The 23046-nt window shown below is 56.7% G+C and overlaps 1 protein-coding gene across 2 annotated transcripts in view; it reads left to right on the plus strand.

Moving 5' to 3' along the window:
- The window catches only part of PSD (pleckstrin and Sec7 domain containing), a 37591-nt gene that overhangs the window by 12715 nt on the left and 1830 nt on the right, over positions 1–23046 (plus strand). For both annotated transcript variants that reach the window (XM_051618416.1, XM_051618417.1), the window contains 11 exons: positions 6100–6294; positions 6803–6883; positions 7429–7541; positions 8340–8398; positions 8893–8982; positions 18542–18585; positions 19753–19931; positions 20782–20852; positions 21430–21587; positions 21934–22078; positions 22732–22875. In XM_051618416.1, coding sequence (XP_051474376.1) covers positions 6100–6294; positions 6803–6883; positions 7429–7541; positions 8340–8398; positions 8893–8982; positions 18542–18585; positions 19753–19931; positions 20782–20852; positions 21430–21587; positions 21934–22078; positions 22732–22875 — 1279 coding nt within the window. The remainder of the gene's footprint in view (positions 1–6099; positions 6295–6802; positions 6884–7428; positions 7542–8339; positions 8399–8892; positions 8983–18541; positions 18586–19752; positions 19932–20781; positions 20853–21429; positions 21588–21933; positions 22079–22731; positions 22876–23046) is intronic.

Below are 23046 nucleotides of genomic sequence, written 5' to 3' on the forward strand. Positions count from 1 at the left end.
CTTTGCTGAGCCTCTTCTCATCATCTCTTTCAGCCCTTACAAACAGGAGTACCTGTGCTGTGGTGGCAAGAGAGCATGGGGGAAAGCCAGTTGCAGCCCTCACTGCACTTCCTGGCCTGACAACCTGGGGGCTTGAGCTTTGCCCAGCACCATTAGCACTAACCTCATCCTCTGCTACACATACACAGAGTCCTGAGCAACTACTTTCCCCATTAAGAAACAATTCCCTTGGTAACTGGTAGGTCCTAGCACAGCTCTTCTCTTAGTCACATTCAGGCCCTGTTTCTTGCCCATCTCCCAGGCTGCAGGTGATATTCAGACCTGCCATGCTGCCCTGCTGCGGGCCCCTAGCAGGCAGCAGCCCAGCTCTCTACTCCCGGGCATGGAGTGAACCTCCCTTCCCAGCTCCTGTGGGTGATGGTGGACAGGGAGGCAGGTGTGGTTGGGATCCGATGTGTTGTGTGGTAAAGAGGACTGGGGATTGGCAGCACTAACTAGGCTGGGAAGAAGGGAAGGCATGAGGTACCAGGGGCTGAGATAACCTGTCATCTGCAGGGTCAGTTTTCAGGCAGCAGGGCTTTCTGGAAAGTGAGAGATGCAAGAAGTTTCCTCTTTCCCCATCACTGGTACTACCAACTTTCTAGACTTTGAATTGAGTCAACCATGAAGCTGAGGCTTTCCAAGTAGTTTGAAGTAGTGTCTGGGCTGGTTGCTCAAAGGTACCCATGAGGTGGAATCAGTGGCTTTTGGTGCCAGGAGGGCTGGCAGGCATGATCAGAACTGATCTGTTTGAGTGGGGAATATCCTGGTGACAATCACATTAAGGAGTCTTTAATGGAAGTTGCTGGGGAAAGGAGTTCAGGAACCTCTGCAGCTATTGTAATGCAACATCACCTGTGCCAGCAGAGCCAGACCAGGGGATTTGTCTACGGTCACAAGGCATACAGACTGACTGCCACCAGCTTGGGTGAGCTGGGGACCACAGGCTCTGCAGTGGAGGCTGTGCTTTATGCTGGCTGCTAGCTTCAGGGTTGGTAGAGGTGGCCTTGGGCTGCAGGCATGAGGGGTGACTGGTGACAAGTGTCAGCTGGTCTAGACCTGTGTGTGCTGCCCTGCAGTCATCCCTCTTGTACCCCAAAACCTTTGACTTTTTTTTTTTTTTTTTTTTTTGCAATGGTTGATGTCTGGATATCCCTGAAGCCTGTGACTTTCCACCTCTCTGGGTGGCAGGAGCAACCAAGCTGGTGATGCCCCCTGCATTGCCCAGGAGATGCAGTGTCCCCTACCACTGTTGGTGGCCGTGGTTCACACAGCCTTGCTGCTGGTACTAAGGCTCTGGTGTCCCTCAGTACACGATAGTCTGAAACCACCCTTTTCTCTTCACCTTGCATGGGGGGCAGTGCACATTAGTGCGGAGTTGGTGAGCCCCCCCTGGGAACTGGGATGCCTCCACGTCCTCTGCTGGCCTTGGCTAAAAGGGAGGGAGCAGGGGCTAAACAGCAAGGATCCCAGTGTGGGACTCCTCACCCCTCCACAGCAGGACAGCCCATGGTGGCACCCCGTGCGTGAATGGGTTGTCGCCCCGTTTGGGCAGGAGGTGGTATGCAGGTCTCGCTGGGCAGGGGACTGCAGCTAGCAGTCTGTCCCGGGGGCCATGAGGTGACCTGCAGGGCGGGGGGGGAGGGCGCAGAGGGTCTGGCAGGGTCCCTCTGGGGCTGGTGGGGCTGGCCAGGGACAGATGCGGTGCCGGTGGGGCGGCGGGGCGGGAGCCGGGGCAGCCCTGGGGACTGCAGGGAGGTGGCTCCTGGTGGCAGCCAGACTTCCGCAGCTGCGGAGCCGGATCCCCGGCTTGGCCGCTGCTGCTGGGGGCGAGCGGGCGCCCGGAGCGCAGCCTCGACTTGTCGCAGCCCCGTACACGGGCAGCCCGGGCTGCCTCCCCACAGGCACAACGGCATGTAAATGAGTAAACTGCATCTCCCCGGGGACGCAAGCCCCCTGAAAGACAACCCTCCGGCTTCCCTTGCCCGCCCTGCTCCTCCGGAGCCAGCCTTGGCCCCCGGCACAGCCGTGCCGGTCCCTGAGGAGTGCCAGCGGAGGGAGGGGACGTGACTTGCCCGCCCCCGTGCCACCCCCATGAGAGGTGAGCGAGGCGGGCTTTGCCGGGACGATAATCGGGGACATCGCCTGAGGCGGGACTGAAAGAAGGGCAGGCGGGAGAAGCAGCAGCAAAGGGGGGGGCGGGGGGGTACTGCAAACCGCCTAGTGAAATGGGTCCGATACCACAGCGAGGGGCAGCCGCCAAGCCTCGCTAGAGGGAGAGCTCAGCCCTGGAGCTGCGGCTGCGTGGGGGGATCTGGCAGCCGCCCCGGGCGGAGGATGCGCCGGGAGTCAAACCTTCCTCCTGGCCAGACCGCGGCGGCTGGCGGGTGCTGAGCGCCGGGCCCTGCCTGTGAGCTCCGCTGTGTTTCTTTATAAGGTCCCTTTTGTTACTGCAGCAGTCGGTGAGCGCGTGTCCCCTCCCCTTTCCGAGGCCAGCGCAGGTCTATCAGCTGGCCTGAGCTCCCAGTTGGCACTGGACAAACTGGTGAGATGATGCCCTGAGGGATGTGCCCAGTTTCGGGCCCCGTGGGCTGGAATTCGGGGTGTGATGCAGAAGGATGTGGGGAGAGGGCTGAGCAGAGGAAGGAGGGCAGTGAGGAAAGGATGGAGATAGGGGAAAGGATGGATGGGATGGGAGCACAGGAGGGTGACAAGGTTGGGGTGCAGGATGAAGAGGTCTCCCCACAAGCACTGGCACGGCAAGAAATGGGGCAGAAGCCTTGGGGAGGATTTTCCTGCAAGCATTCCCACGTCAAACCATGAAGGACAGCAAGAGCTGGGGCACAGGGTGGTGTGGCAATGCTGGAGGCTGGGGCAGGTGCTCCACAGCATGGAGGATAAGGGCAGCAGGCAGGGTTCCAGGGCTGGCAGGGCTGCCCACAGAGGCACAGACAGTGGCACATCCCTGTGGGATGCAGCCCCTCATGTCAGGCATTAATTCCAGCCCCTGAGTCTGACCCAGAGTCCCTAGGCTGGGCTTTGCCCAAGAGTCTGAGACCAGGTTTTCCTGTGCTGACCCCATGGCATCTGTGTCTCTGAAGGAGAAGACAACCCTCCACCCAGCAGGTGAGTAACTGGATTTTAAGGCTCTCACTTGGCTCCAGAAATTGTTTGGTGGGATTGCAGAGTCACCCCCTATCCTCTGCAGGAGTGGCTGTGCCCCCCATGAGAGGGGCTGGTGGGATGCAGCAATGAAGAAAAGGCAGGCATCTCCAGAGAGGGCTAGTGCTGCAGGGGAGGCTCTGAAAGTCTGCAGAAAAACAGGGCTGAGGAGGGTTACAGCTGCCCAAGGTCTGGTCTTACCTGTATCTGGCAGTAGTAATGCTGGCGGGTGCAGCTGTCACTGGGTGATATGAGGACCATGTTGGACTCCAGAGCTGCCAGAAAGCAGGACCAGCCCTGCCTGTGGTTGGAGGCCAGCCTGGCTGACCTTCAAGTGTCCTCCCAGCCCTAACTTCAATTCTGCGAGGAATGAACCAGCCTACATCTTGGCTGTCATAAATCAAAGTCGTTCCACTGAGACCGATGGAGGGAGCTGCATTTATTTAGCTCAGCCAAAGATCCGGTCTGGTACATTCTTAGTAGCAATATTAGGCAGGCTGGGCTCACTTGGCAGAGGCATCAGGCATCTAGCCATGCATGCAGGGCATCAGGAATCGAGGGCAGTGTTGCTCTGGCCTGTGCACGTGTCCCTCACAGACTTGGACCAGGCTCCTTGCTGAGTACCTTCATGGTGCAGGATGTAAACTAGTCCCCTGTGAGGATCTAGTGGCAGTTGGATTGTGGTTGGAGGTTTTGAGTTTCCTACAGCATGTGCTTCACCTGGAAGTGTGTAAGGCAGGACCTAGCTAACGCAGGAGCTCAGCTAAGCATCCCAGCTGAAACCAGTGGCCATCCAGCCCAGACTGTCCCCAGTGATATCTCTCCTTCACTGCTCCTGGGGAGCAGGACATTGGTGTAGGAAGCATCCCACCATGCAGATACCGTGCAAGGGGTTCACACCATGCAGACAGCAGGGAGCTGGAGGTCAGCCCCCTGGGACAGACTTTGCTGAGCCATCATGTTATTGCTGCTTCACATCCAGGCAAGATTTGCTTCTGGTTACTGACAGCCATGGAGAGAACATGGTACCGAGTGAGCCCAGTTTGTGGTGACAAGGTGGAGAGAACATCAAGGCTCCTGCAGTGACATGCTGCATTGCAGCCAGGGAAGGTGCTGCAGTCTCTCCTGCTGAGCTCTGAGCAGTCGGCCAGAGGAGGAGTATTGGGGTGAGATGAGGATCTGGCTCCAGAAAAGGAGCATTTGGCCCTGAGAAGGAACATTTGGGTCCTGGAGAAGCATCTGTCCCTGGAGAAGGAGTGTCTGTAGTGTGGTGGCCCTGAACATGTTCTGCAGCATCTCCCCAGGGCTGGGAGCACAACACAGTCCTTGTACTAAACTAGGGTGGTCAGTGGTCAGTGGAGAACCTCTGTTCCAGGGCGAGCCCTGAACTGGATCACATGCCATCTTTGCAGAGACCCCCAGAAGTGCCTTTCTGCTGCTGGGGACCTAGGCTCTCTAGAAAACACCTCTAAGGTGACAGGGCGACCTGTGCTCCCAGTGACATGGGGGCAACTGTAGCTATTCTAGGTGGGCAGCAGGGAGAGGGATGAGCTAGTGCTGGGTCCAGTCAGGGATGACTCATTTCAGGCACACTGAGGATATTCGCACAAAACCAAATTTGATTTTTCTTCCTTAATTGTGGGCCAGTTCTCGGGTTGAAAATGTACCTGGTGTAAAAACTACTATCTCAGTGTTTCTTCAAGCTAAACTGAAATGTCACTTCAGAAAGCACACTAAGCAAAAAAAACAACTCTGAGACATTAGCTCATTGGCAAGAAAATTAGCATCACCTCAGTTACCTCTGCCACGGATACATCTCTTTGCTCTGTTCTCTATTTGCTTGAGGATTGGGCTCTTGGTTTTCTCTCTTTAAGCTGCATGGTCTCCGAGCTGGGATGGGGCTTTGAGTGGTGACAGACAGGTGCCATGAATGGGGCACATCCAGCCTATCAAGGCTGATGGTCCATATTCAACAGAATGAGAGTGACTTGATTGTTGGAACACCCCCGAGCCTGTCAGTGCTGTGCAGGGCTCCCAAGGAACGGCAGCGCTGAGGAGCAGGGAGGCTTGTCCTTCATGGAAGAAGCAGAGCCTCAAGGAGATTGGCCTGGGTAATTGGCTCAGGAGAGCAGGCCTCTTAAAAGTCAATTAGAGACTTTTAAAAATAAATTCAGACTGGAACATTGTGAGGGCTGCCAGAAAATTTGGGCGGGGACAGAGTTGCTTAACGTTCTTTGTTGATTAGATTCAACCAACTTTTAGTTTGGGATAACTTCTGCACGGCTGAGTCAGACTGCTTCGGGGACTAAGCCAAGAGCGTCTCCTAACGTGGCCATGTAAGGCATGGTGGGCTGAGAGCTAATGGGCAGCCTGAAGAAGACAGTACACCCTGCTGTGAGCTGGGAGGCAGGGGGGAGGTGTTCCTTCATTGCCCTCTCTGCCTCAGTTTTCCTTTCTGTAAAGTGCTTTGAAGAGGTGAATGAAGGAATTATAGTAACCTTGTCTTGGGTAGAAACGGCGCTCAAAAGCAGCATGAGGAGTTTGTCCAGGTTAAAAAATGAATGTGGATCTGCAGGACAGCATGTGACACACACATGTTTCTGCTCCAAGGTTCTGCTAAGGTTGAGCTTGGCAGAGCCTGAGCCCACACATGCAGCTTCACAGGCTGAGGGTGTGGGACTTTGGAGCAGTTGTCCTGTCTCTCCACATCTAGTTTGGATGTGAGTTTGAGTGCCTTGATCCTGTCGTCAGTCACTGGAGCTATCCTGTCACCCCACTTCTCTTCCAGCATTGAGCAGCTGATCCCCAGAGCAGGGTTAGGACCCTGCATTTCCTGAGAAGCTGGATGATGAAAGAATCTGTAGGCAGGCTAACATGGAGTGTCCCTTCCCATTGCAGTGACCACCCCCTGAGCCAGCTGGTTTCAGACTCAGACTCAGAGATGGACAGTGTGGAGCAGCTGGCCCTGGGCAGCACGGACACCCTCTCCAATGGGCACAAGGCTGACCTGGAGGCTGCGAAACGCCTGGCCAAGAGGCTCTACAATCTGGATGGCTTTAAAAAAGCAGATGTGGCCCGTCACTTAGGGAAGAAGTACGTGTGGGTATTTGCAAGGAATAGCATGTTCTGCAATTGATCCACCTGCACCCGTGGTGTATCCACAGCTGCTGCCCTTGCAGGGCACAAGGCTGGCAGGGAATAGGACTGTCAGGACCCCAGAGCCCATTCCCCATGACTGCACAGGTGTACCAGGTGTTCCCTCTAATGGTCTTAAAACAGAAGAGACACCCAGATTTTGGTACTTTCCTACCATGACTGCATCTTGGATTATTCAGTAAGGTGTCAGGCAGGGGGACAGCTAGCTGACCTCTTGTGGGTCCAATTCTAGCTTCTCCAATTTCTTTTGCATGCCCAGTATTCCCATTTGTTCTGCAAGTGATTCCTCTGAGTTTTGTGGGAGTGTGGAGTGTCTTTGTTCCCTGCATGCTTCCCACAGCCCTAGGGAGCTCCCACCCTTCTGGCTTCCATGCCACCCCATGTACCTTTTGCTGTCCCCACAGTCGGGTCGATCCCACTCTCACTCCCTCCTTTTCTATTTCAGCAATGAGTTCAGCAAGATGGTGGCAGGAGAGTATCTGAAGTTCTTTGTGTTCACGGGGATGAGCCTGGACCAAGCTCTCAGGTCAGAGTTAAATGTGTGTACGTGTGGATGTGTAGTGGCCATCCAAGTGGGGTCCTGGAAGACTGTGCCCTCCACAGCTCTGCACCTGCACAGGGATCTGCAGAAGCTAGCAGATGCCCCTAGCTCCCACCTGGAGATCTCCTTACCTCTTATATGATGGGAGTTGAGTCCCAAAGTGGTCTCTCAAGCACACAACTGCAAAAGAGCATTCCTGGTCTTAACTCACCAGTCAGCACAGTTGATGACAGTCAGGTTAACCTAGGACTGGTTTTCCAGGCCTTGAGCCTCTTGGTGTCACTCTCACTTCCTTCCCAGGTGTAGTGCCCAGGGCTGGCTGTAGGTCTGTTTAATGTGACAGCAGTTTATGATGCTGTGGGCTTGGAGGAGAGCCCTGAAGTGGGTTAGGAGGGATGTGTGATGCCAGGGCTTCATCCAGCACAGCACCATTTCCAAACCAGAAAGTACAGCTCCACTCCTGTGCAAGATGGGTTGGAGAAGCTGCTGGTAGGCTTCAAATGTGATCAGTGCTGTTCCTGCTTCTTCAGGTCCTTTCTAAAGGAGCTGGCCTTGATGGGAGAGACACAAGAGCGAGAGCGAGTGCTGGCTCATTTTTCCCAGCGCTATTATGAGTGTAATCCCAATGCCATCTCTTCAGAGGGTAAGAAACTGTGCATGGCTGTGTGTGTGTGTTTCAAGCAAGTCGTTTGTCAACTTGGTGAAGGTGCTAAAACTGAAACCAGAGAGCAGGCTGAGAGCCTGTACTGATGCCTTAGGAGACAGCCTCTGTTATGGAGATGTCATTTCCCTCAAATTACAGATGCTTTAGATTATTTGAAAAAAAACCACAAACCTGCTTCAGTTGTATCATGCGTAATTAGGGCTCAATCCATCCTTAATTCTGACCTTGAGCAGATTAGCACAAGAGGCAAGAGAAGGCTCTCCTCACCAAATAGACCCCAGGTCTCACACCCTGCGGCTCAGGGAATAGCCAGGTGAGAAAACTCGGGTGCCCAGCACTCAGGGCAGCACAGCTACCCACTTTGTACTGTTTCATGTCTTTGCCCCTCTCCTGTGTGCATTTATGTGCTGGATCTGCTCTGGGCTGGCTCTGGGGCAGGTGAGGTTTGGGCTGCTGGGCTGGCAGGGGGCTGTGCCAGTCCCACCTTGCTGTGCTCAGAGCTCTGCAGGATTAGCTACAGCATCACTGCCTGGCTGAAGGAGCTGCAAGCTTGGAAGGAAGTTTGTAAGCTCAGGTTGGGAACCAGCTTTAATTCAGTGGCATCCTACCTACTCGCCGCGTGCTGCCAGCACTGCGCTGACTGCTGTGTGCCCTGCATGCTCAGGGCTGTCCTGGGGGCTCAGAGCCCCCATGCCCTGCCTGAGATGCTGAGGGGCTGGAGCACCAGCTGTGAGGCTGAGCCAGGTGCTCTAATTCCTGTCCTGTGCTTGTCTGCAGATGGAGCCCACACCCTCACCTGTGCTCTGATGCTGCTAAACACAGATCTGCATGGACATGTAAGTTCCCACTGCCATTGGCCCTGTCTGTCCCTGCACTGTCTGTCCCCACTGCAGGTACAGGACCCTGGGCCTGCCAGGGCCGGTCCCCCCTAATGTGTCTAGGGAAGAGAGAGGAGAAAGGCTGAGTGAGAGGGAGCCAGCAAAGTAGAGAGTGGGGGTTTGGAGATGTGCTGAGCTGGAAGATGTGAAGGTCAGATGAGGACAGAAGTGGAAAGTGGACAGGAACAGAGGGCGGGAGTGAGACTCCAAAACTAGCTGCCATGGGCGCAGGTAGCAGCCAACTTATGAAAAGGAGACTAAGACTCCCAGAGTCTAGGTAAAGCCAGCAACTTCCCCACACCTTCAAGCAACCTCTCTGAGACTTGGCTGGTTCCTCACCCCACTGCAGAGGCAGGTGGTCTGTTCCTGGGCTGTGGGATCTGTTCCAGCCAACATCAGGCCCCTGGCATGAAGGTAACCTTCCATTGTTTCTCTCTCCCTGGCTCCTCCAGAACATTGGAAAGAGAATGTCCTGCTCTGACTTCATTGGCAACTTGGAGGGGCTCAATGGAGGCACTGACTTTCCCAAGGAGCTGCTCAAGGTAAATTTGGTTGCTCTTCCTGGTCAGCCAAGCAGCAAGAGCAAAAGCAAGACCTTTAGGCAGGATCATATGGATGACTATGTGGGATGCAATGAATGTGTCCATCCTCTTGCAGGAATGGTGGTGGTCCCTTGGCCCACAGCTTTCCTTGTTCCTTGCTGAGGGGAACATGGATTATGGGTTACCCCATTCCCCTACGAGGTCACTGGAGCTCTGGCTAGGGCCTTGGTGCTCTGCTGGGATTGAAGGCAAGAGGGCACATGTGAGGCCATTTTAGTAGGGTTGGTTTACCCAGCTGCAGCTAGAGGCTTCATGATGTTGACTCCATGGTACTTAGCCCTTCCTGGCTCCCTGGAACACTGGAGCCCAAAGTCATGGCTAGGCCTTGGGACTGGATCCGTCTCTGATGGCAGAGAGAATGTTTCTGGTGACATAGACAAGGCATGGTGATGGGGAGGGTGGGCTGGTGGTTGACGTCCTGGAGCTGGGAACTCACTGCACTGTTATGATGGGGGGACTCCTAACTTCTCCCTGCATGTCCCAGTCTCCAGAAGGGCTTGGCTGGGGAGTGCAGTGTTCAGTGAGCACTTCTGGCCTCAGACTACTGCACTTATTTGGCATTGCCTGTTCTTTGGAGGGTCTTCTGGGCTGCCATATCCCCACCTCAAACCCTGGGAATAGGATTAGCTCCCATGGGACTTGCTGGGCAGTAACCATTGCTGTTGGTGAAATGCTACAGTTGGCAAATGCTCATGATGTGCAAGGTGGGTTGCCACAGGGTGCTGGAGCCATGACAGGAGATGGCTGATGAAAAAAAGCAATGAAGGGTGAAAATCTGAGCTCCCTTTTCAGCCTCAGTGGGTCTATTCCTGGTTGCATCACTCACCCCATCATTAAGGGGTTACCAGCAGCTCTCAATAGGGCTGTCCTCCCTCTCAGCCCACGCTTCGACAGTCAAAGGAGTTACTCAGGAAAAATTATCCTCTAATTTTAAACCCAGCTCCAGAAAAGGCTTTAAGCACCCAAAATGGAATACAAACATCCAAAATGAGGATCCTGAGCCCCTTCCCTTCGGTGCTGCTGTGCTCTGGAGCATCCAAGCACTGCAGGCCCCTTGGCACGCCCCTTTTGCATCCCCCAGTGCCCTGCGGGTGGGTACCCCCACTTCAGGCACTGCCACTTCCCTGTTAAATTTCACCCCCAGAAGTACTGGCAGTTTAAACACATGAGATCAAATTATCCCATCAGATCCTAGCCAGTGGAAAATAGGGCAGTGGGCAAGTGCCACGAAGCTACAGGCTTTCTGTCATGGGTAGAGGCCAAGTCCTTCAGCAGGTGTAAGGCAGCAGGGGGAGGCTGCAGTGCTGCAGCACAGCCCTGCACAGCTCTGCCTGCAGCCCAGCAGCAGGGAGGCTGCTCTGCTAAAAATGGCCTGTTCCCTCTGCAGCTGTGGTGCTTCCCACCACTGCCTTTCAGCCGCCTCTGTATGGGAGCCATGCTGGGAAGGGGGAGTGAAAGGTAGTGTGAGGAACCACATGTGGGGCAGACTGCAGCTCCTCACCTGAAGCACTGCTCTGCTTCAGGGAGCCCTTGCCTGTGCAAGAGAGAGTGGTGTTCCGAGTGGCTGAGACAGGGAAAGCACTGTCAGCCTGTGCTGGAGAGGGTTCTGGTAAGGAAAGGCACCTAAAGGGATTGTGCCTCTCCTGGGCAGCCTTTGGCAGGATCAGCCAGAGAAGATACCCTCTCCCTTCTGCTCGCTGCTTTTGACTGGTTGGTGGTTGGTCCCTGTGCAGGGTCAGGAGGCAGAGAAATGGGGAAAGGCTCTCCCACTGCCATCCCTGCAGCAGGCTGTGCTAGTCCCATTACCCCAGGTAGGATGCTGCCTCCTTGGCAGACCTGCCTGGCGGGCTGTGCCTGGGGACTGAGACTCCTGTGCAAGCATGCCACACAGCTGGCTGGCTAATTTTAGCCCTCCAGGAGCACATGCATTTCCTAAGGGCAGCAGGGGAGGGGAAGGGCTTGCAGGCTTCAGAGGAGTTTCCCAAAGCTCAGGGCTGGGTCTTGGGCAGCTCCAACAGCACAGAAGGATACTGGGGACTCTTCCAAACCTGCCTAGGGAGACGGCACAGGCTGCTGCCCCACAGGCTTCAGAGCTGCAGGGTTTGAGATGTCTCTCACCCACAGCACTCGCTGCCAGGGAAATGGGGACAGCACAGCAGGACCTAGGTTGCTGCAGGAGACACACAGGAAGGAATGTGGGGAGCCTGGGTGCTTCCCTTGTCTCTGGCTGCAGGGAATCCCAAACCAAACACAGAACAATGCCTGAGAGGGGGTTGAGTCAGACAATAACTTTATCTGCAACTAGATAATACATGTAAACAATCTCAGTTTTATGCAGAAGAAATGAAAACACTTTAAAGCTTGTGCTTTCACAGCTGAGCTCCACGTCCCCCTCACTGGCAGTCCTTTGCCTGCCCGGTATGGCACTGCTGCTGAGGGTCAGGCAACAATGCTTCGCCAACACTTAGCATCTACTGCTGCTGGAAACCCTTTTCTCTGGTTCTGAAAGACCCACTGGAGAATTGTACTCTGCAGGCAGGGCTAGGCAGGGCTGCCTAGCTCCCCCAGCTTTGGTGTCCTCTCTACCAGGGCAGGGAGGCATGCTGGGGATACAAGAACCTGTATAATGCTGTGCCTGAGGATGCCCACATCTGCAGGCTTGGACCCAAAGTCCTGTGGCCAAATTAAGGCAGCTTTCCATTCCACAAAGGAGGCAAAGTGGGATGTCCTAGAGCTGGTGGTATTTTGGTTAGCACTTGAGATATTGCCTTTCCCTTGTCAGTGTGATTTTAGCCCAGCTCCCCTGGGATTTCACACACTGTTGCAGTCTGTCCGTTATATTTCAGATGTGGATTTGACCTTTATACGATTGATTGCTTTGCAGAGCCTTAGGTCTTTCCTATCTTTCTTACTCTTCTAGCTTAATCTTGTGCTTTGCTGGCTGGTAGCAACACAGTAGGGTCAGATTCAGGCCCCATTTCTCCCTGTTGCTGCTTAGTGATTGCAGGAGTGAGGCAAATCTGTGCTGCCTTCCAGCCTAGGAGCTGAAACACTTCACAGATGTTAATGAATTAAAGCCTGACAACGCAGTTGGGTCCCCCGGGGAGAAAGGTAGGATGGGCCCCCACCTTCCAGCTTGGAGGCACAAAGGCAGGGCTCAGATGCTCAGAGTGCTGGATAAGTGACTAGCAACGTGGGAAGAAAGCCTGGGCTCCCACCTCTGAGCTATAATCTCAGGAACGCTTGCTCAGTCTAACCCCCCGGCTATTATTTTTTGCCTGTTTCCCCTGGGACTGACGTGCTTCCCTGCCCCTGTCTCCTGTGACAACCCCCCTCACCTCCCTCCTGTGACAACCTCCCCTGCCTCAGGGGCAGCATAGCAGGGCTGGTGTGCCAGGCACCCGTGGCCCCTTCTTCACAAGTTTTGCCCAGTGATGAATCTGCCAAGCAGTTAGGACAGAGTGGAAAATTTCCCCTTCTCCACTGGCCGTATCTCCTACTCAGTCAAGCCTAACTAAATTACTCATCAATCCTCATGCCTTCTGCAAGGATGCCCAGCCCTTTGCTTCTTCACTGGAACAGCTGCCTGGAGCATCTGTCCTGCACTTAACCAGCCCGATGGCACCAGCTCCTGATTTCTTCTGGCCTGATCTCGAATGAATGGACAGGAAGGTTAAGTGTAGGGTGAGCACTGAAGATGGAAGGTCTGAGATCTCCTACCAGCTCAGCCCTTTGTTGGTCCCTGGTACCGGCTGGGCTACAGCAGCTCTGATGTCTATGCAGCTGGTAGAGTGGAGGAGCCGCCTGCCCGATGGAGCCCAGGAAGTCCCTGAGATACCACCACAACTGCCCCCCAGCCCCATGAGGGTCCAATCACCGGCTCTCCCTGCTGGGGCGGAAAGGAGGCAGGGAGGGCCAGCTGGGAGGCAAGCTCCGGCAGCTGATGTGGCGCCAGCGCCAGGGATGATGTCCCGCCGGGCATGATGTCCCGCCGGGCAGGGTGCTCGCCGCCGTCCCAGCGGGCCCCGCTCGCCGCTCGGCCCGGCCCCGCTCGGCCCGGCCCCGCTCGGCCCGGCCGCCCGCGGGTCGCCATTGGCTGCGGCGGGCGGGGCGGGGCGGGTCCCGCCTCTGTCGGGCAGCAGCCGCCGAGCCCTGCCCGGCCCGGCCCGGCTTCAACAGGCAGCGGCGGCGGCTCGGGCCGCGGCAGGCAGGGCAGGTAGGGCCGCCGGGCATCCCGGCGCCCCCCTCCCGCCGCCGCGGGCAGGATGATCGGCGTCAACAGCATCAACAGCAGCGCTGGGCGCATGCGGTCCCGTTCCATGTGCTCGGTCCGCTACGGGCGCAACTACCGCGGCGTAGAGACCTTCTGCTACGGCTGGCCCCAGCGCTCCCGCACCCTCAAGCCGGTGCTCTACACCGACCTGGTGGTCAGCCGCATCCAGAGCCGCCGCAAGAAGAAGCCGGTAAGCGGCGGGCCGGGGAAGCGGGAGGTGCCGCGGGGCTATGCGCAGCGCCCGGCGGCGCCGCGGGCGAGCGGGAGGGCGGACGCCGACCCACCCTCCGCGAGAGCCTCAGCCCTGGCATGAAGGTGGCGAGCAGCCAGCCCCATCTCCGTCCCCGGTCTAAATTCAGCAGAGACGGGTCCCCCCATCAGCCCCTTTCCGCCCGAGGGTCCCCGTCTCCAGCCCTGCCATCCTCCCTCCATCCCACCCTGAGCACGGGGATAGCGAGAGGCACGGCAAGACCTGGGGTGACATTGTGCCGCTTGCAAGCGTTTGACAGCAACGTTTGCTCGAAAACATCACTACAAGAAGAATCCAGGACAGAGCGGTACCGCTGGGACCAACCCCTCCAGATTAGCAGAAGTGACAAGCGCTGCGGGCTCCCCGCCAAGGGCTGCGCTGAGCCGTGCCAGCCCGGCCAGGGCAGACTGGCACCCGCTGGGGAGGTGGGGAAGGTGGCGAGGCAGAGCAAAGGGGCAGCGCTGCAGCCCCAGCTCCCAGCCGAGTGGAGCTGGAGAAGGAGTGGCTGGACAAAAAGGGCTTTTTGCTGTCAAGAGCTTGCTTGCTCTGAGCTGGCATCTGTTTTGGAGGTGTTACGCTGGTGTGCATCGGTTCTAGGTGGGGAGAAGACAGGCTGTTTCTGGATGCGTCCTACCTCGGTCGGGTGCCTGCCTCCAGTGTAGCAGCAAGGGAAGAGTCCTCGCTGGCCCCCATGTTGTGGGCAGGCTGGGACACAGCAGGCAGGGGTACCCCAGCTGCCCGGTGGGGACATGAGGGCCATGCCAAGCTGCTATGCTGTCATAGCGCAGCATGGTCTGGGGGCAGCATTAAGTTGTGACGCACTCGGATGGAAACATGCAGTTGGAAGGGAGATGCTCCGTTGCTGCTTCCCGCGCTGTGAAGCTGTGCTGGGAGAGATAGAAGGGTCTGCTGTTCTGGGGCTGTGTAGTCGGCTGGGCAAGAAATGTTTTAACAGATGTTGATGCAGCTTTTCATGTTGTTGAATCAAAAGCACGGGGCAGGGACGGGTAGCCATCCCCCGCTGCCAGCTACTGCTGCCTGCAGCAGGGTGGAGGGTGACGCACAGGGCACTGTCCCCATGGCAGCCCACCAAATGGGAAAAAAGATCTGTCCCCAAGCCACTCTGTGTGCATGCTGGAGCCCTTCTGTGGTGGAGGGGAGGAGGGGACATGGGGTGTGCACAGCAGGGTTGGTGTGTGCCAGGTGATGAGTTGTTCTTGAGCATGGGTTGTGTGTGCTGGGCAGGCAGCAGGGGTGAAGGTGGGGCTGTGAAGGTGAATAAGGGACCTGACTTAGGTACAGTTCCCACTGGTATATGTCCCTGATCTGATGGTGCCATTCATTTCCACACAGCTGGAGGCTTGTGTGCCTACAGGACCTAACAGAGCTTTGTGGCTGCATGTAGAGAAAGATATTTGCTAAGGAAAAGTTGGGGAAATCCAGCAATGGAGCTTTTGCATTGAAATGTTATCAGGCAAAGAGAGAGGGAGAATGACTGCAGGGAGGGCACTTGGTGTCTATGAAGTCTGTCCTGCAGAATGTCACGCAGCCGTGGCTGGTCACTGGACTGGCAGGAGGAAGAGAAGCCTTGACCTGCACACTTGGAGTGCTCAGAGCTGAGCATTGTGTTGCTTAGTGCAGGAGCCAGCACACTGGAAAGGGGATATGTCCTTAAGAGGTATGATTCATAAAAAAGGCACCACAGAAAGGGTTAAAACCACCTGTGGGATGCCTAAATTCCTGCCTTAACCCTGCTGTTACTCAAGTGCTGGGCTACAGCCCTCAGTGTAGTCCAGTGTGCGCCAACTTGCTGCCTGGCTCCTCAAATCAGCACTGGATCTCCCCTCTGGTCTGCTCTGAGCTGGGGAGCTGAAGGAGGATGTCTTCTCCCTGCCCTGCTGTCCCCTCTGGGGGCTGGCACTAGGACTGGGCTGGAGCATCCAAACCACCTGCTTCTTGCCCAGTGCAGCCCCTCTCCCCTCCTAGAGACATTTGCTAGAGCAAGACTGTGGTAGGTTCAGCTTGCTGCTTTTGGGAGGGGAGGCACCAAAGAAACATGTTGTTGATTCAGTTAGAAATCCCGCTGGGACAGTATATTCCTGGGTCTCTTCTGTGTTGCGCATGTCTAGGGCAGAGCTGGCTGGCTGGCCCAGCATGCTGCAGCAGTGAGCTCATAACCTGGCGATGACAAAAAAAAACCCAATCACGCTTGGGGTCGGGTGGTGGTGGCATGGGGCCACTGACCTGTTTTCTCTTGGGTAGAACTTGCAAGTTCGGAGCTGCCTAGTGGTGCCGACCTTTCAGCCCAGGGAGAATGAATCCATGGAACAAAGACAGCCTGAAGAGAGGGACTTGATGAAAACTGGTGTCTCTGGTCTCAGCTGACATGGTTGTGAGTTAGGCTTCAGGAGCCCACCTGTGCTTCCCCAGCAGAAGTGGTCCGTGCACCAAAAAGCCTGGAATTCAAACAGTGGTACTGCCATGGGAGCAGAAAAGCAGGATGAGTTTTGTGGCTGAGTGCATCTTCTCCGCTAGGACTTGGGCTGAGTCCACCAGCTTTGTTTCTGAGACAGGTATTGGCTGGGGGTGGTGTTTAGCCAAACAGAGTCTTGGCAGGATTTAAGTGTAGACGGTAAGCTTTGCACTGGCCTCTCAACCCCTCAGCTCCTTCATTCATCTCTCACTGTCCCCACACACAAGAATGCTGAACAGCCCCTGCTCCCCATCTCTGAGATGGGGGTCCCTGGCAGCTCCTGCCTGCAGCAGACTTGTGGGATGCTGTCGGAGCTTGTAGTAGGGCAGCTGGAGCCTCTGGAAGCCACAAGGCAGTTCAGCCTGTGAGATGTTTGCCAACAGTCCCAGAGCCCAGGTATTTGTAGCACAGTGCTCTGCTGGGCTGTTCTCTGGCACTGTACCATCCAGAATTACTCCCTGAGCATCTTCTGACATAAGCTCCTTCACTCGGTGTTGCGCAGCAATCCTCCTGCAAGCCATGCACAGGGCTGGGGGACTGGGGACCGCAGTCCTCTCCTGTGGCATCTCACCTTGTTATCTAAAATCCCCACTCAACCAGCTCATGTCTCCCTTCCTTGAGGCACAGAGCCCACCCCTCTCTGTATCACCACTGAGCTGGGTGGAAGCCAAGTGATGCGTCCCATTCTGCCTGTTCTCTTCGTGGAGCTTTTCTGCCCTTTCCAGTCCCCACCTCTCTCTGCCACTTTTCCAGTCTCATTTTTGTTGGTTCTCAGCATCTCTCAGCTGCGTCCCCAGCAGTGAGTAAGATCCCTTTCCTTCTGTTTCCTGTGGCGATTCCTTATAATCCACATAGCTCTGAGACACCTGCTTCTCTCCCTGCTCTGCCCCAGGTTATATTCTGTGGGAGTTTGTGTTGTTTTTTTTCCCCCATGGTCTTCTCTAGATCTCCTTTCACCTTGTTCTCTTCTCACTGCGAGCAGGCAGCTGCTGCTCTCACCCCAGCATCCTGCTCCTCTGGCTCTGGGGTCTAATCTCTTGGGCACCAAGGCTGTACCCCCTCCATGAGCCTCCTGGCTTCCCAGGAGACAAGTGAGCCTGCTTTCTGCCTGCTAGTTCAGGGCAATCCCTTTCTTCCTCTGAGGAAAGAGCTGGTGCTGCGCCAGTGTTTCCCTGACAGGGAAGTGCGGGAGGAGCTGGGTCCCTACTCCATGCTGGCTGCTGTGCCTCTCGGGGGCGTGATGGATGTCCCTTCCCCACACACCGCTGGGGCCTGTCTGCTGGCTGGCTTTCCTGGGCCCCTGTACGCCTCCAGTTGTATTTTCTGAGCCACCAGCAAGATCTCTCAGCAGCAATCTCTGGCCCCGTGATGGATGTTGACAGCTGCCTGAACAGCCTGTGCAAGACTTGAGTATTTTCCTCCAAGGATGACGCCTTCCAGATACTGCTCCAAAGCTCTCTGAGCCCTGTGTTGAAACCCTTTCCAGAGCCTCCCTGGCTGCAGAGCCATACTGAGTGCCTCTGGCTTGCACCCAGACCAGACCAGACAAACACTTGGGAGCAGGGTCCTGGAGCATCCTGCTGTAGGCAGGCTTGGCTTGTTCCTGAGCTGGGGTGCAAGGCAGTGTGTCCTGCCTTGCTCAACTTGGTAGTGTTTGGGCTGGCAGGGAGGGCAGGGTGCTGGGGACTTCCATTAAGGGGGTAGAGACAGGCCACAGCCACCCCAAGCAGCAGCAGCCCAGCAGCAGGCAAACATTCATCATTCTTCAACCAGCCACAAGGTCCTCTGAGGACCTCATGCATGATAGTATGCTGATATCTTTGCAAATCCAGAGCTCGTACCCTGCTGAAGTCTCTCCTGAATCCTAAGCATGCTCTTGGGCAGCCTCCCACAGGAGCATCACGTTGCTGTGGAGTGCTGGGTGCTGCCATGAGCCTACCTCTATCAGCCCAGGACAAGCAGTGACAGCGGGGAGGTCTCTGGCTGTGCTATCTTGTGACACGGAGATGCTGTAGGTGCTGGGGCAGGCTGAAGTCCTGCTGAGCAGGATGCAGGTATGCACCATCAAAATGCAGCCTGAAAGCTTGCTCTTCTGGGGCCCAAGCCTCCTAAAGGTCATCCCTTTGGCCGGCCTGGGACACACTGGAGTGAGGGAGAAGCAGCTCTCTTAAGGACTAGGAAATGTTTGGAGTGCCTCGCCATCATGCTGCTAATGCCATGCCCCTTTCATGGGCAGATAGAGAGGAGTGAGAGGAGAGGTGAGACTGCCTGAACCATCCCCAGCACCATGCCCCAGATGTGTGGGAGGTTGCACGTCTGGTGGTGCCCAGGAGAAAGTGTCTGTAACCCTGAAACAAGGTCAGGTGGCTTGCTCAGCCAGGACCTGGGGATGCTTTACCTTCAGTACTCCCTAAGCCAGTCTGGTATGCCCCCTCTGGTCCTCAGAGCAGCTCCTCAGTCCTGGTGCCACTCTCCTGCTGACCCGTTGCTCTTCTCTTTGCAGGCACTGTATGGCTCCATCAAGAATGAGAAGCTGCAGTGGGCTATGTGAGTATTTAACCCTCTTGGGGATGCTTCTGCCTGGGGCAGGGCAGGCAATGGGGCCCACCCTGCCCCAGAGGCCCCATCAGCCATGGTGCTGCAGGGCTGTGAGGATGTGGGGTGGGATGAGGATGCCTGGAGAACATACCTCTAGCTGCCCTCAGCACCTCAATGTGGGTGGATCGGGTGGGGGCAGGCAGGCCCTGGGGGGAGCTGTGGCTGCGCTGTGGCTGCGCCGGGGCCCCGCAGGGTGCCCGCACCCTCGCCCACAGCTGCCATCTCCAGCAGCAGGAGCGGCAGCGCCCGCGCTGCGGGGATTAATCAGCCCGGCGGTACCGCCAGCGCTGAGCCATTGCGCTCGGGCTGCTGCCATGGAGACGCCGGCAGATGCTGAGGGGTTTAATTAGCAGCAAGTGGGGCCAAGGGAGGGGGGAGGCAGCAGCTCTGGGTTCCCACACCTTCCTGCCATGTGGGGGGAGCAGCACCAATGCAGCCTGCCTGCAGCAGCCATCCTGCAGCATGGGGCCATGACCTGCAGGGAGAACATGAGTGGGGGCTTGCCCCCTCCTGCTCTCTTGGCTCCCTACCTTCTCCCTACCCACATGTGCTGCTGCCCCAGGCTGGTGCTGCCCGAGGCCTCCCCGTCACAAGCTCCTCACACCCCTTTACTGGTGGCTCTGAGCCCCACAGTCTGGCTGCTGCCCTGAAGGCATGGAGACCACAGCCTGTTGTCTCTTTGGGGGGGGGGGGTTAACTTCTAGATCCTCTCTCCTGCCAGCTGGGGACCTGTGAGACCACAGGCTGGGGGACTGTGATAGTGCCAAGTCCCTGGGTGCTACTCCTCCATGGCCTCTGTCATCAGTCCTGCCCTGTCCAAAAATGCTCTTCCCTCCCTGAGGCAGGGCCCCCACCCTGAACTGGCAGCAGACACCCCCATGCCTTTTCTTTTGAGGGGCCAGGAAGCACCACAGCTGCCTAGAGGGGCAGGGGCACAGAGGCATGCCTAGATTTATGCTGCTCTCCAGTGGCTCTGGGAGACTGCTCAGCCTCTGCTGCTGCTCCTGGCTTCCCAGAAGCCAGGCCTAAAAGTAGCCCTGGCAAGCGGGCAGCTTGGTGTTTGCTGTCCCCAGCAAGGTAACAAACCCTTTTCCCACCCAAATCTGTGCCTGGCAGAGATGAGGAGGAGCTGAGAAAGTCCCTCTCAGAGCTGGCAGACCCCAACCCGAAGTCCATCAAGCGCATCAGCAGCTGCAGCAACCCCTTTCTGGACTTCTCCCAAGACGCCAGCATCGCCACTTACAAGCATGGACTGTTAGTGCGCAAGATCCATGCTGATCCTGACTGCAAGAAAAGTAGGTGCCTGGGGAATCCATGGGAGGGACTTGGGGCGAGAAGGCATCAGGGAGCTGCAGAAACCTAATAGAGAACAGAGCAGGAGTTACTATGTGATGTCTGACTGTCGCATCCTGCCAGATGCTAGCATCAGCCCCCTGTTCTCTGTTGATCCAGCTGTGCCAGGCATAATTCAGCCCCCAGCCTGGGGAGCCTGAAAACCCTCTCCCTGCCTGTCTTTCCCCACCACCAGGGCTGGGCGGAGGCTGAGATGGCAGCAGGCCAGCGCAGCCCCTGCACATGGGAAGAGAGTAAGCAGGGAGGTGGGGTGAGCTCCCCGGGGGATAACCATTGCCACAGGGTGGCAGGGACAAAGGAACGTCGTGTCCTGTGGTGTGGCAAACAAGCTGCACAGGGGGCTGCCTCTGGTTGGGCGCTGCCAGGCACGTTCACCATTTCCACCGTTAAATCCCCACTAAGCCCTGGCCATCTAATGCTGCCTTGATCTGATTAGTTGCAGCCGCGCTCCAAAGCCAGCATTACCTGGCAGGCAGCGCTGCCTTGTCCTCGTCCCTGTCCCTGAGCAGGGAGGCAACTGAACACCGACGGCAAGGCGGGCAGTGAGGTGGGGAGGGCAGCGGTGCTGGCCCTGGGAGGCAGCGTGCGGTCCCCCTGTCAGCAGCACCATCTGCCAGCCACGCGGCCGGCGTGGGCTCAGGTGCGCAGGGACAGTCCTGGCATTCTGCCCATCCCCAGGGTGGGGTGACGTGTGCAGTGGCAGGGCTGGCTGGCTGGAGGAGGATGGGGGGGATGCCTTTCACCCACTCGGTGCTGGGGCTGATGTCTGGGCTGCTCTCTTCTCCCTGGCAGCGCCTCGAGGGAAGCGCGGCTGGAAACCCTTCCACGCCATCCTGAAGGGGATGATTCTCTACCTGCAGAAGGTAGGTGGCACTGGGGCCATTCACATCTGTGGCAGGGAGAAGAATTGTCCCCACCCCAGGGAGGGAGGTCGCATCAGTGCCCACGGCAGCAAGAGAGGGGTGCCAGGGCATGGCATCCCAAAGCCTGTCCTAACAAGACTTGGCACCATACCTGCTTGAAACACTGCTTGGGGACCTGATGATATCTCTGTTCCCAGCATACTTGGGCTTGGACTGGCTGTTGAAAGTGCCAGCCAGCTGAGGGCTCTGGTGACTTGGCTGAGAGAGAGGAGGCACCAGGGCCTCTGCCCTGGGGATGGTTTGGGCTACAAATCCAGTCTCCTGCAGGCACACATGCTGCCTAGCTGTGGGGCAGCAAGGAACAGCCACTGTGCTGTTGCCAAGCCCATGCACCCACGTTGTGCAACCTCTCCCCATGGGTATAGCATGAGCTGGAGGCAGAGCCTGCAGCAGCCAGATGTAAGGAGAGATCCAAGTGCCACCACTGCAAGCACTCACCTGCAGGCTCCATGACTTCATAGAGCTGACTCGTGGGGTGCATCCCTAAGCTGGGTCTGAAATGCCCCATGATTTGCAGGAGGAGTATAAGCCAGGGAAGGCACTGGCAGAAGAGGAGCTGAAGAATGCTATTAGCATCCACCATTCTCTTGCCACGCGGGCGTCTGACTACAGCAAGCGACCTAATGTCTTCTACCTCAGGACAGCTGACTGGAGGGTCTTCCTCTTCCAAGCACAGTGAGTTTCACAGAATCACTGGTTGATCACTGCCCACACTGGGCTCAGGGGCTCATCTGACTGGGGTGGAGGGTGAAATGGGGCTTACAGCCACATTGCTCTTCCCTGTCACGGCCCTCTCTGGAAGGAAAGGGACCCAGTGTCAGCAGTGTGCTTTCCCAGCTCCTCTTCTTCCCCTCCCAATGGGCTCTTGATGGCCCAAGTCACTTGGGGCAGAGCCCTAGGGGCTGTAGCTGGCCAGAGCCAGGCCTGGGGGACCTAGATCTCATCTGCAGGGGAGATCACTCTGCCTGTGACATAGATAGTGCCACTTTGAGTCCATCTGTGTTTTGGCTTTTCTCCCCAGGAACCCTGAACAGATGCACTCGTGGATCACGCGCATCAATGTGGTGGCAGCCATGTTCTCCGCGCCACCCTTCCCTGCGGCCATCGGCTCCCAGAAGAAGTTCAGCCGCCCGCTACTGCCCAGCTCCTGCACCAGGCTGTCCCAGGTGGGCCAGGGTGTTGGGGTAACCTGGACCATAGCACAGAGCCAGTGGGTCTGCTGGTGTCACTGTCCCCTGTGGAGAGACTCCTGTAGCGCCATGTGCCCAGCTGCCTCCCAGTGGGGTACAGGGCCAAGGGAGCATGGCTGGGGAGACACAGAGCAAGGGAGTGCTGACGCTGGGAGCAGACAGTGAGATCTTGCTCCTGGCAGTGGGAACAGGAGACAGGTGATTGTAGTCAGACAGTGGAGGAGAACATAGACCCACACCATGGCTTGCACAGTCCTGCCAGGGCCAGGACCTTGAAAGGCAAGTGGTCAGGGGGATTAGCTGGCACTTGCATGTGCCAGGGCAGTTATTCGTAGAGTGAAAGGATTAAAAAAAAACCCACCAGCCTAGTTTTAGAGGGGATTAATTTCTTCTGCTTTAAGACTGAAGCCAGCCCCTCATGAGGCTAGAGCAGATTGCCCCCAAGAGCCTGTGCTTTTGCCTGCTGTTTGAAAAAAAAACAACAAACCAGAAGCAGAAGCTGACATCCTGTCTCAGCCTAGGAGGAGAAAAAGCTATTCTGGCCCTGGTCCTGGCCAGCTCATAGTGCTGGGGAGGGGGACAGAGCAGAGTGCAGAGCAGGGGACTGACATGGTGCCACCTTTCCCCAGGAGGAGCAGGTGAAGAGTCACGAGACCAAGTTCAAGACGATGTCAGCAGAGCTGTTGGAGCATCGTTCCTCACTGCCTGAGAAGAAGGTGAAGGGCAAGGAGTATGAGGAGCTGAAGCAGAAAGAGGAGTACCTGGAGTTCGAGGTGAGCTGGGAGAATACCCCACCCCTGCCCCAACCCTGCCCACTTGGCCATCCTGAGTGATATGATCCCCCACTGTCCCCCATCATCCGAATTGCACAATGCCATTGCCATGCTCTGGGACGATGGGCATCCCCCCTTGTCCTAAGGTCTGCTGGCTGAGGGGCAGTGCCC

Source organism: Apus apus, chromosome 4, assembly GCF_020740795.1.
Source record: "Apus apus isolate bApuApu2 chromosome 4, bApuApu2.pri.cur, whole genome shotgun sequence".
NCBI classification, from domain to species: Eukaryota; Metazoa; Chordata; class Aves; order Apodiformes; family Apodidae; genus Apus; species Apus apus.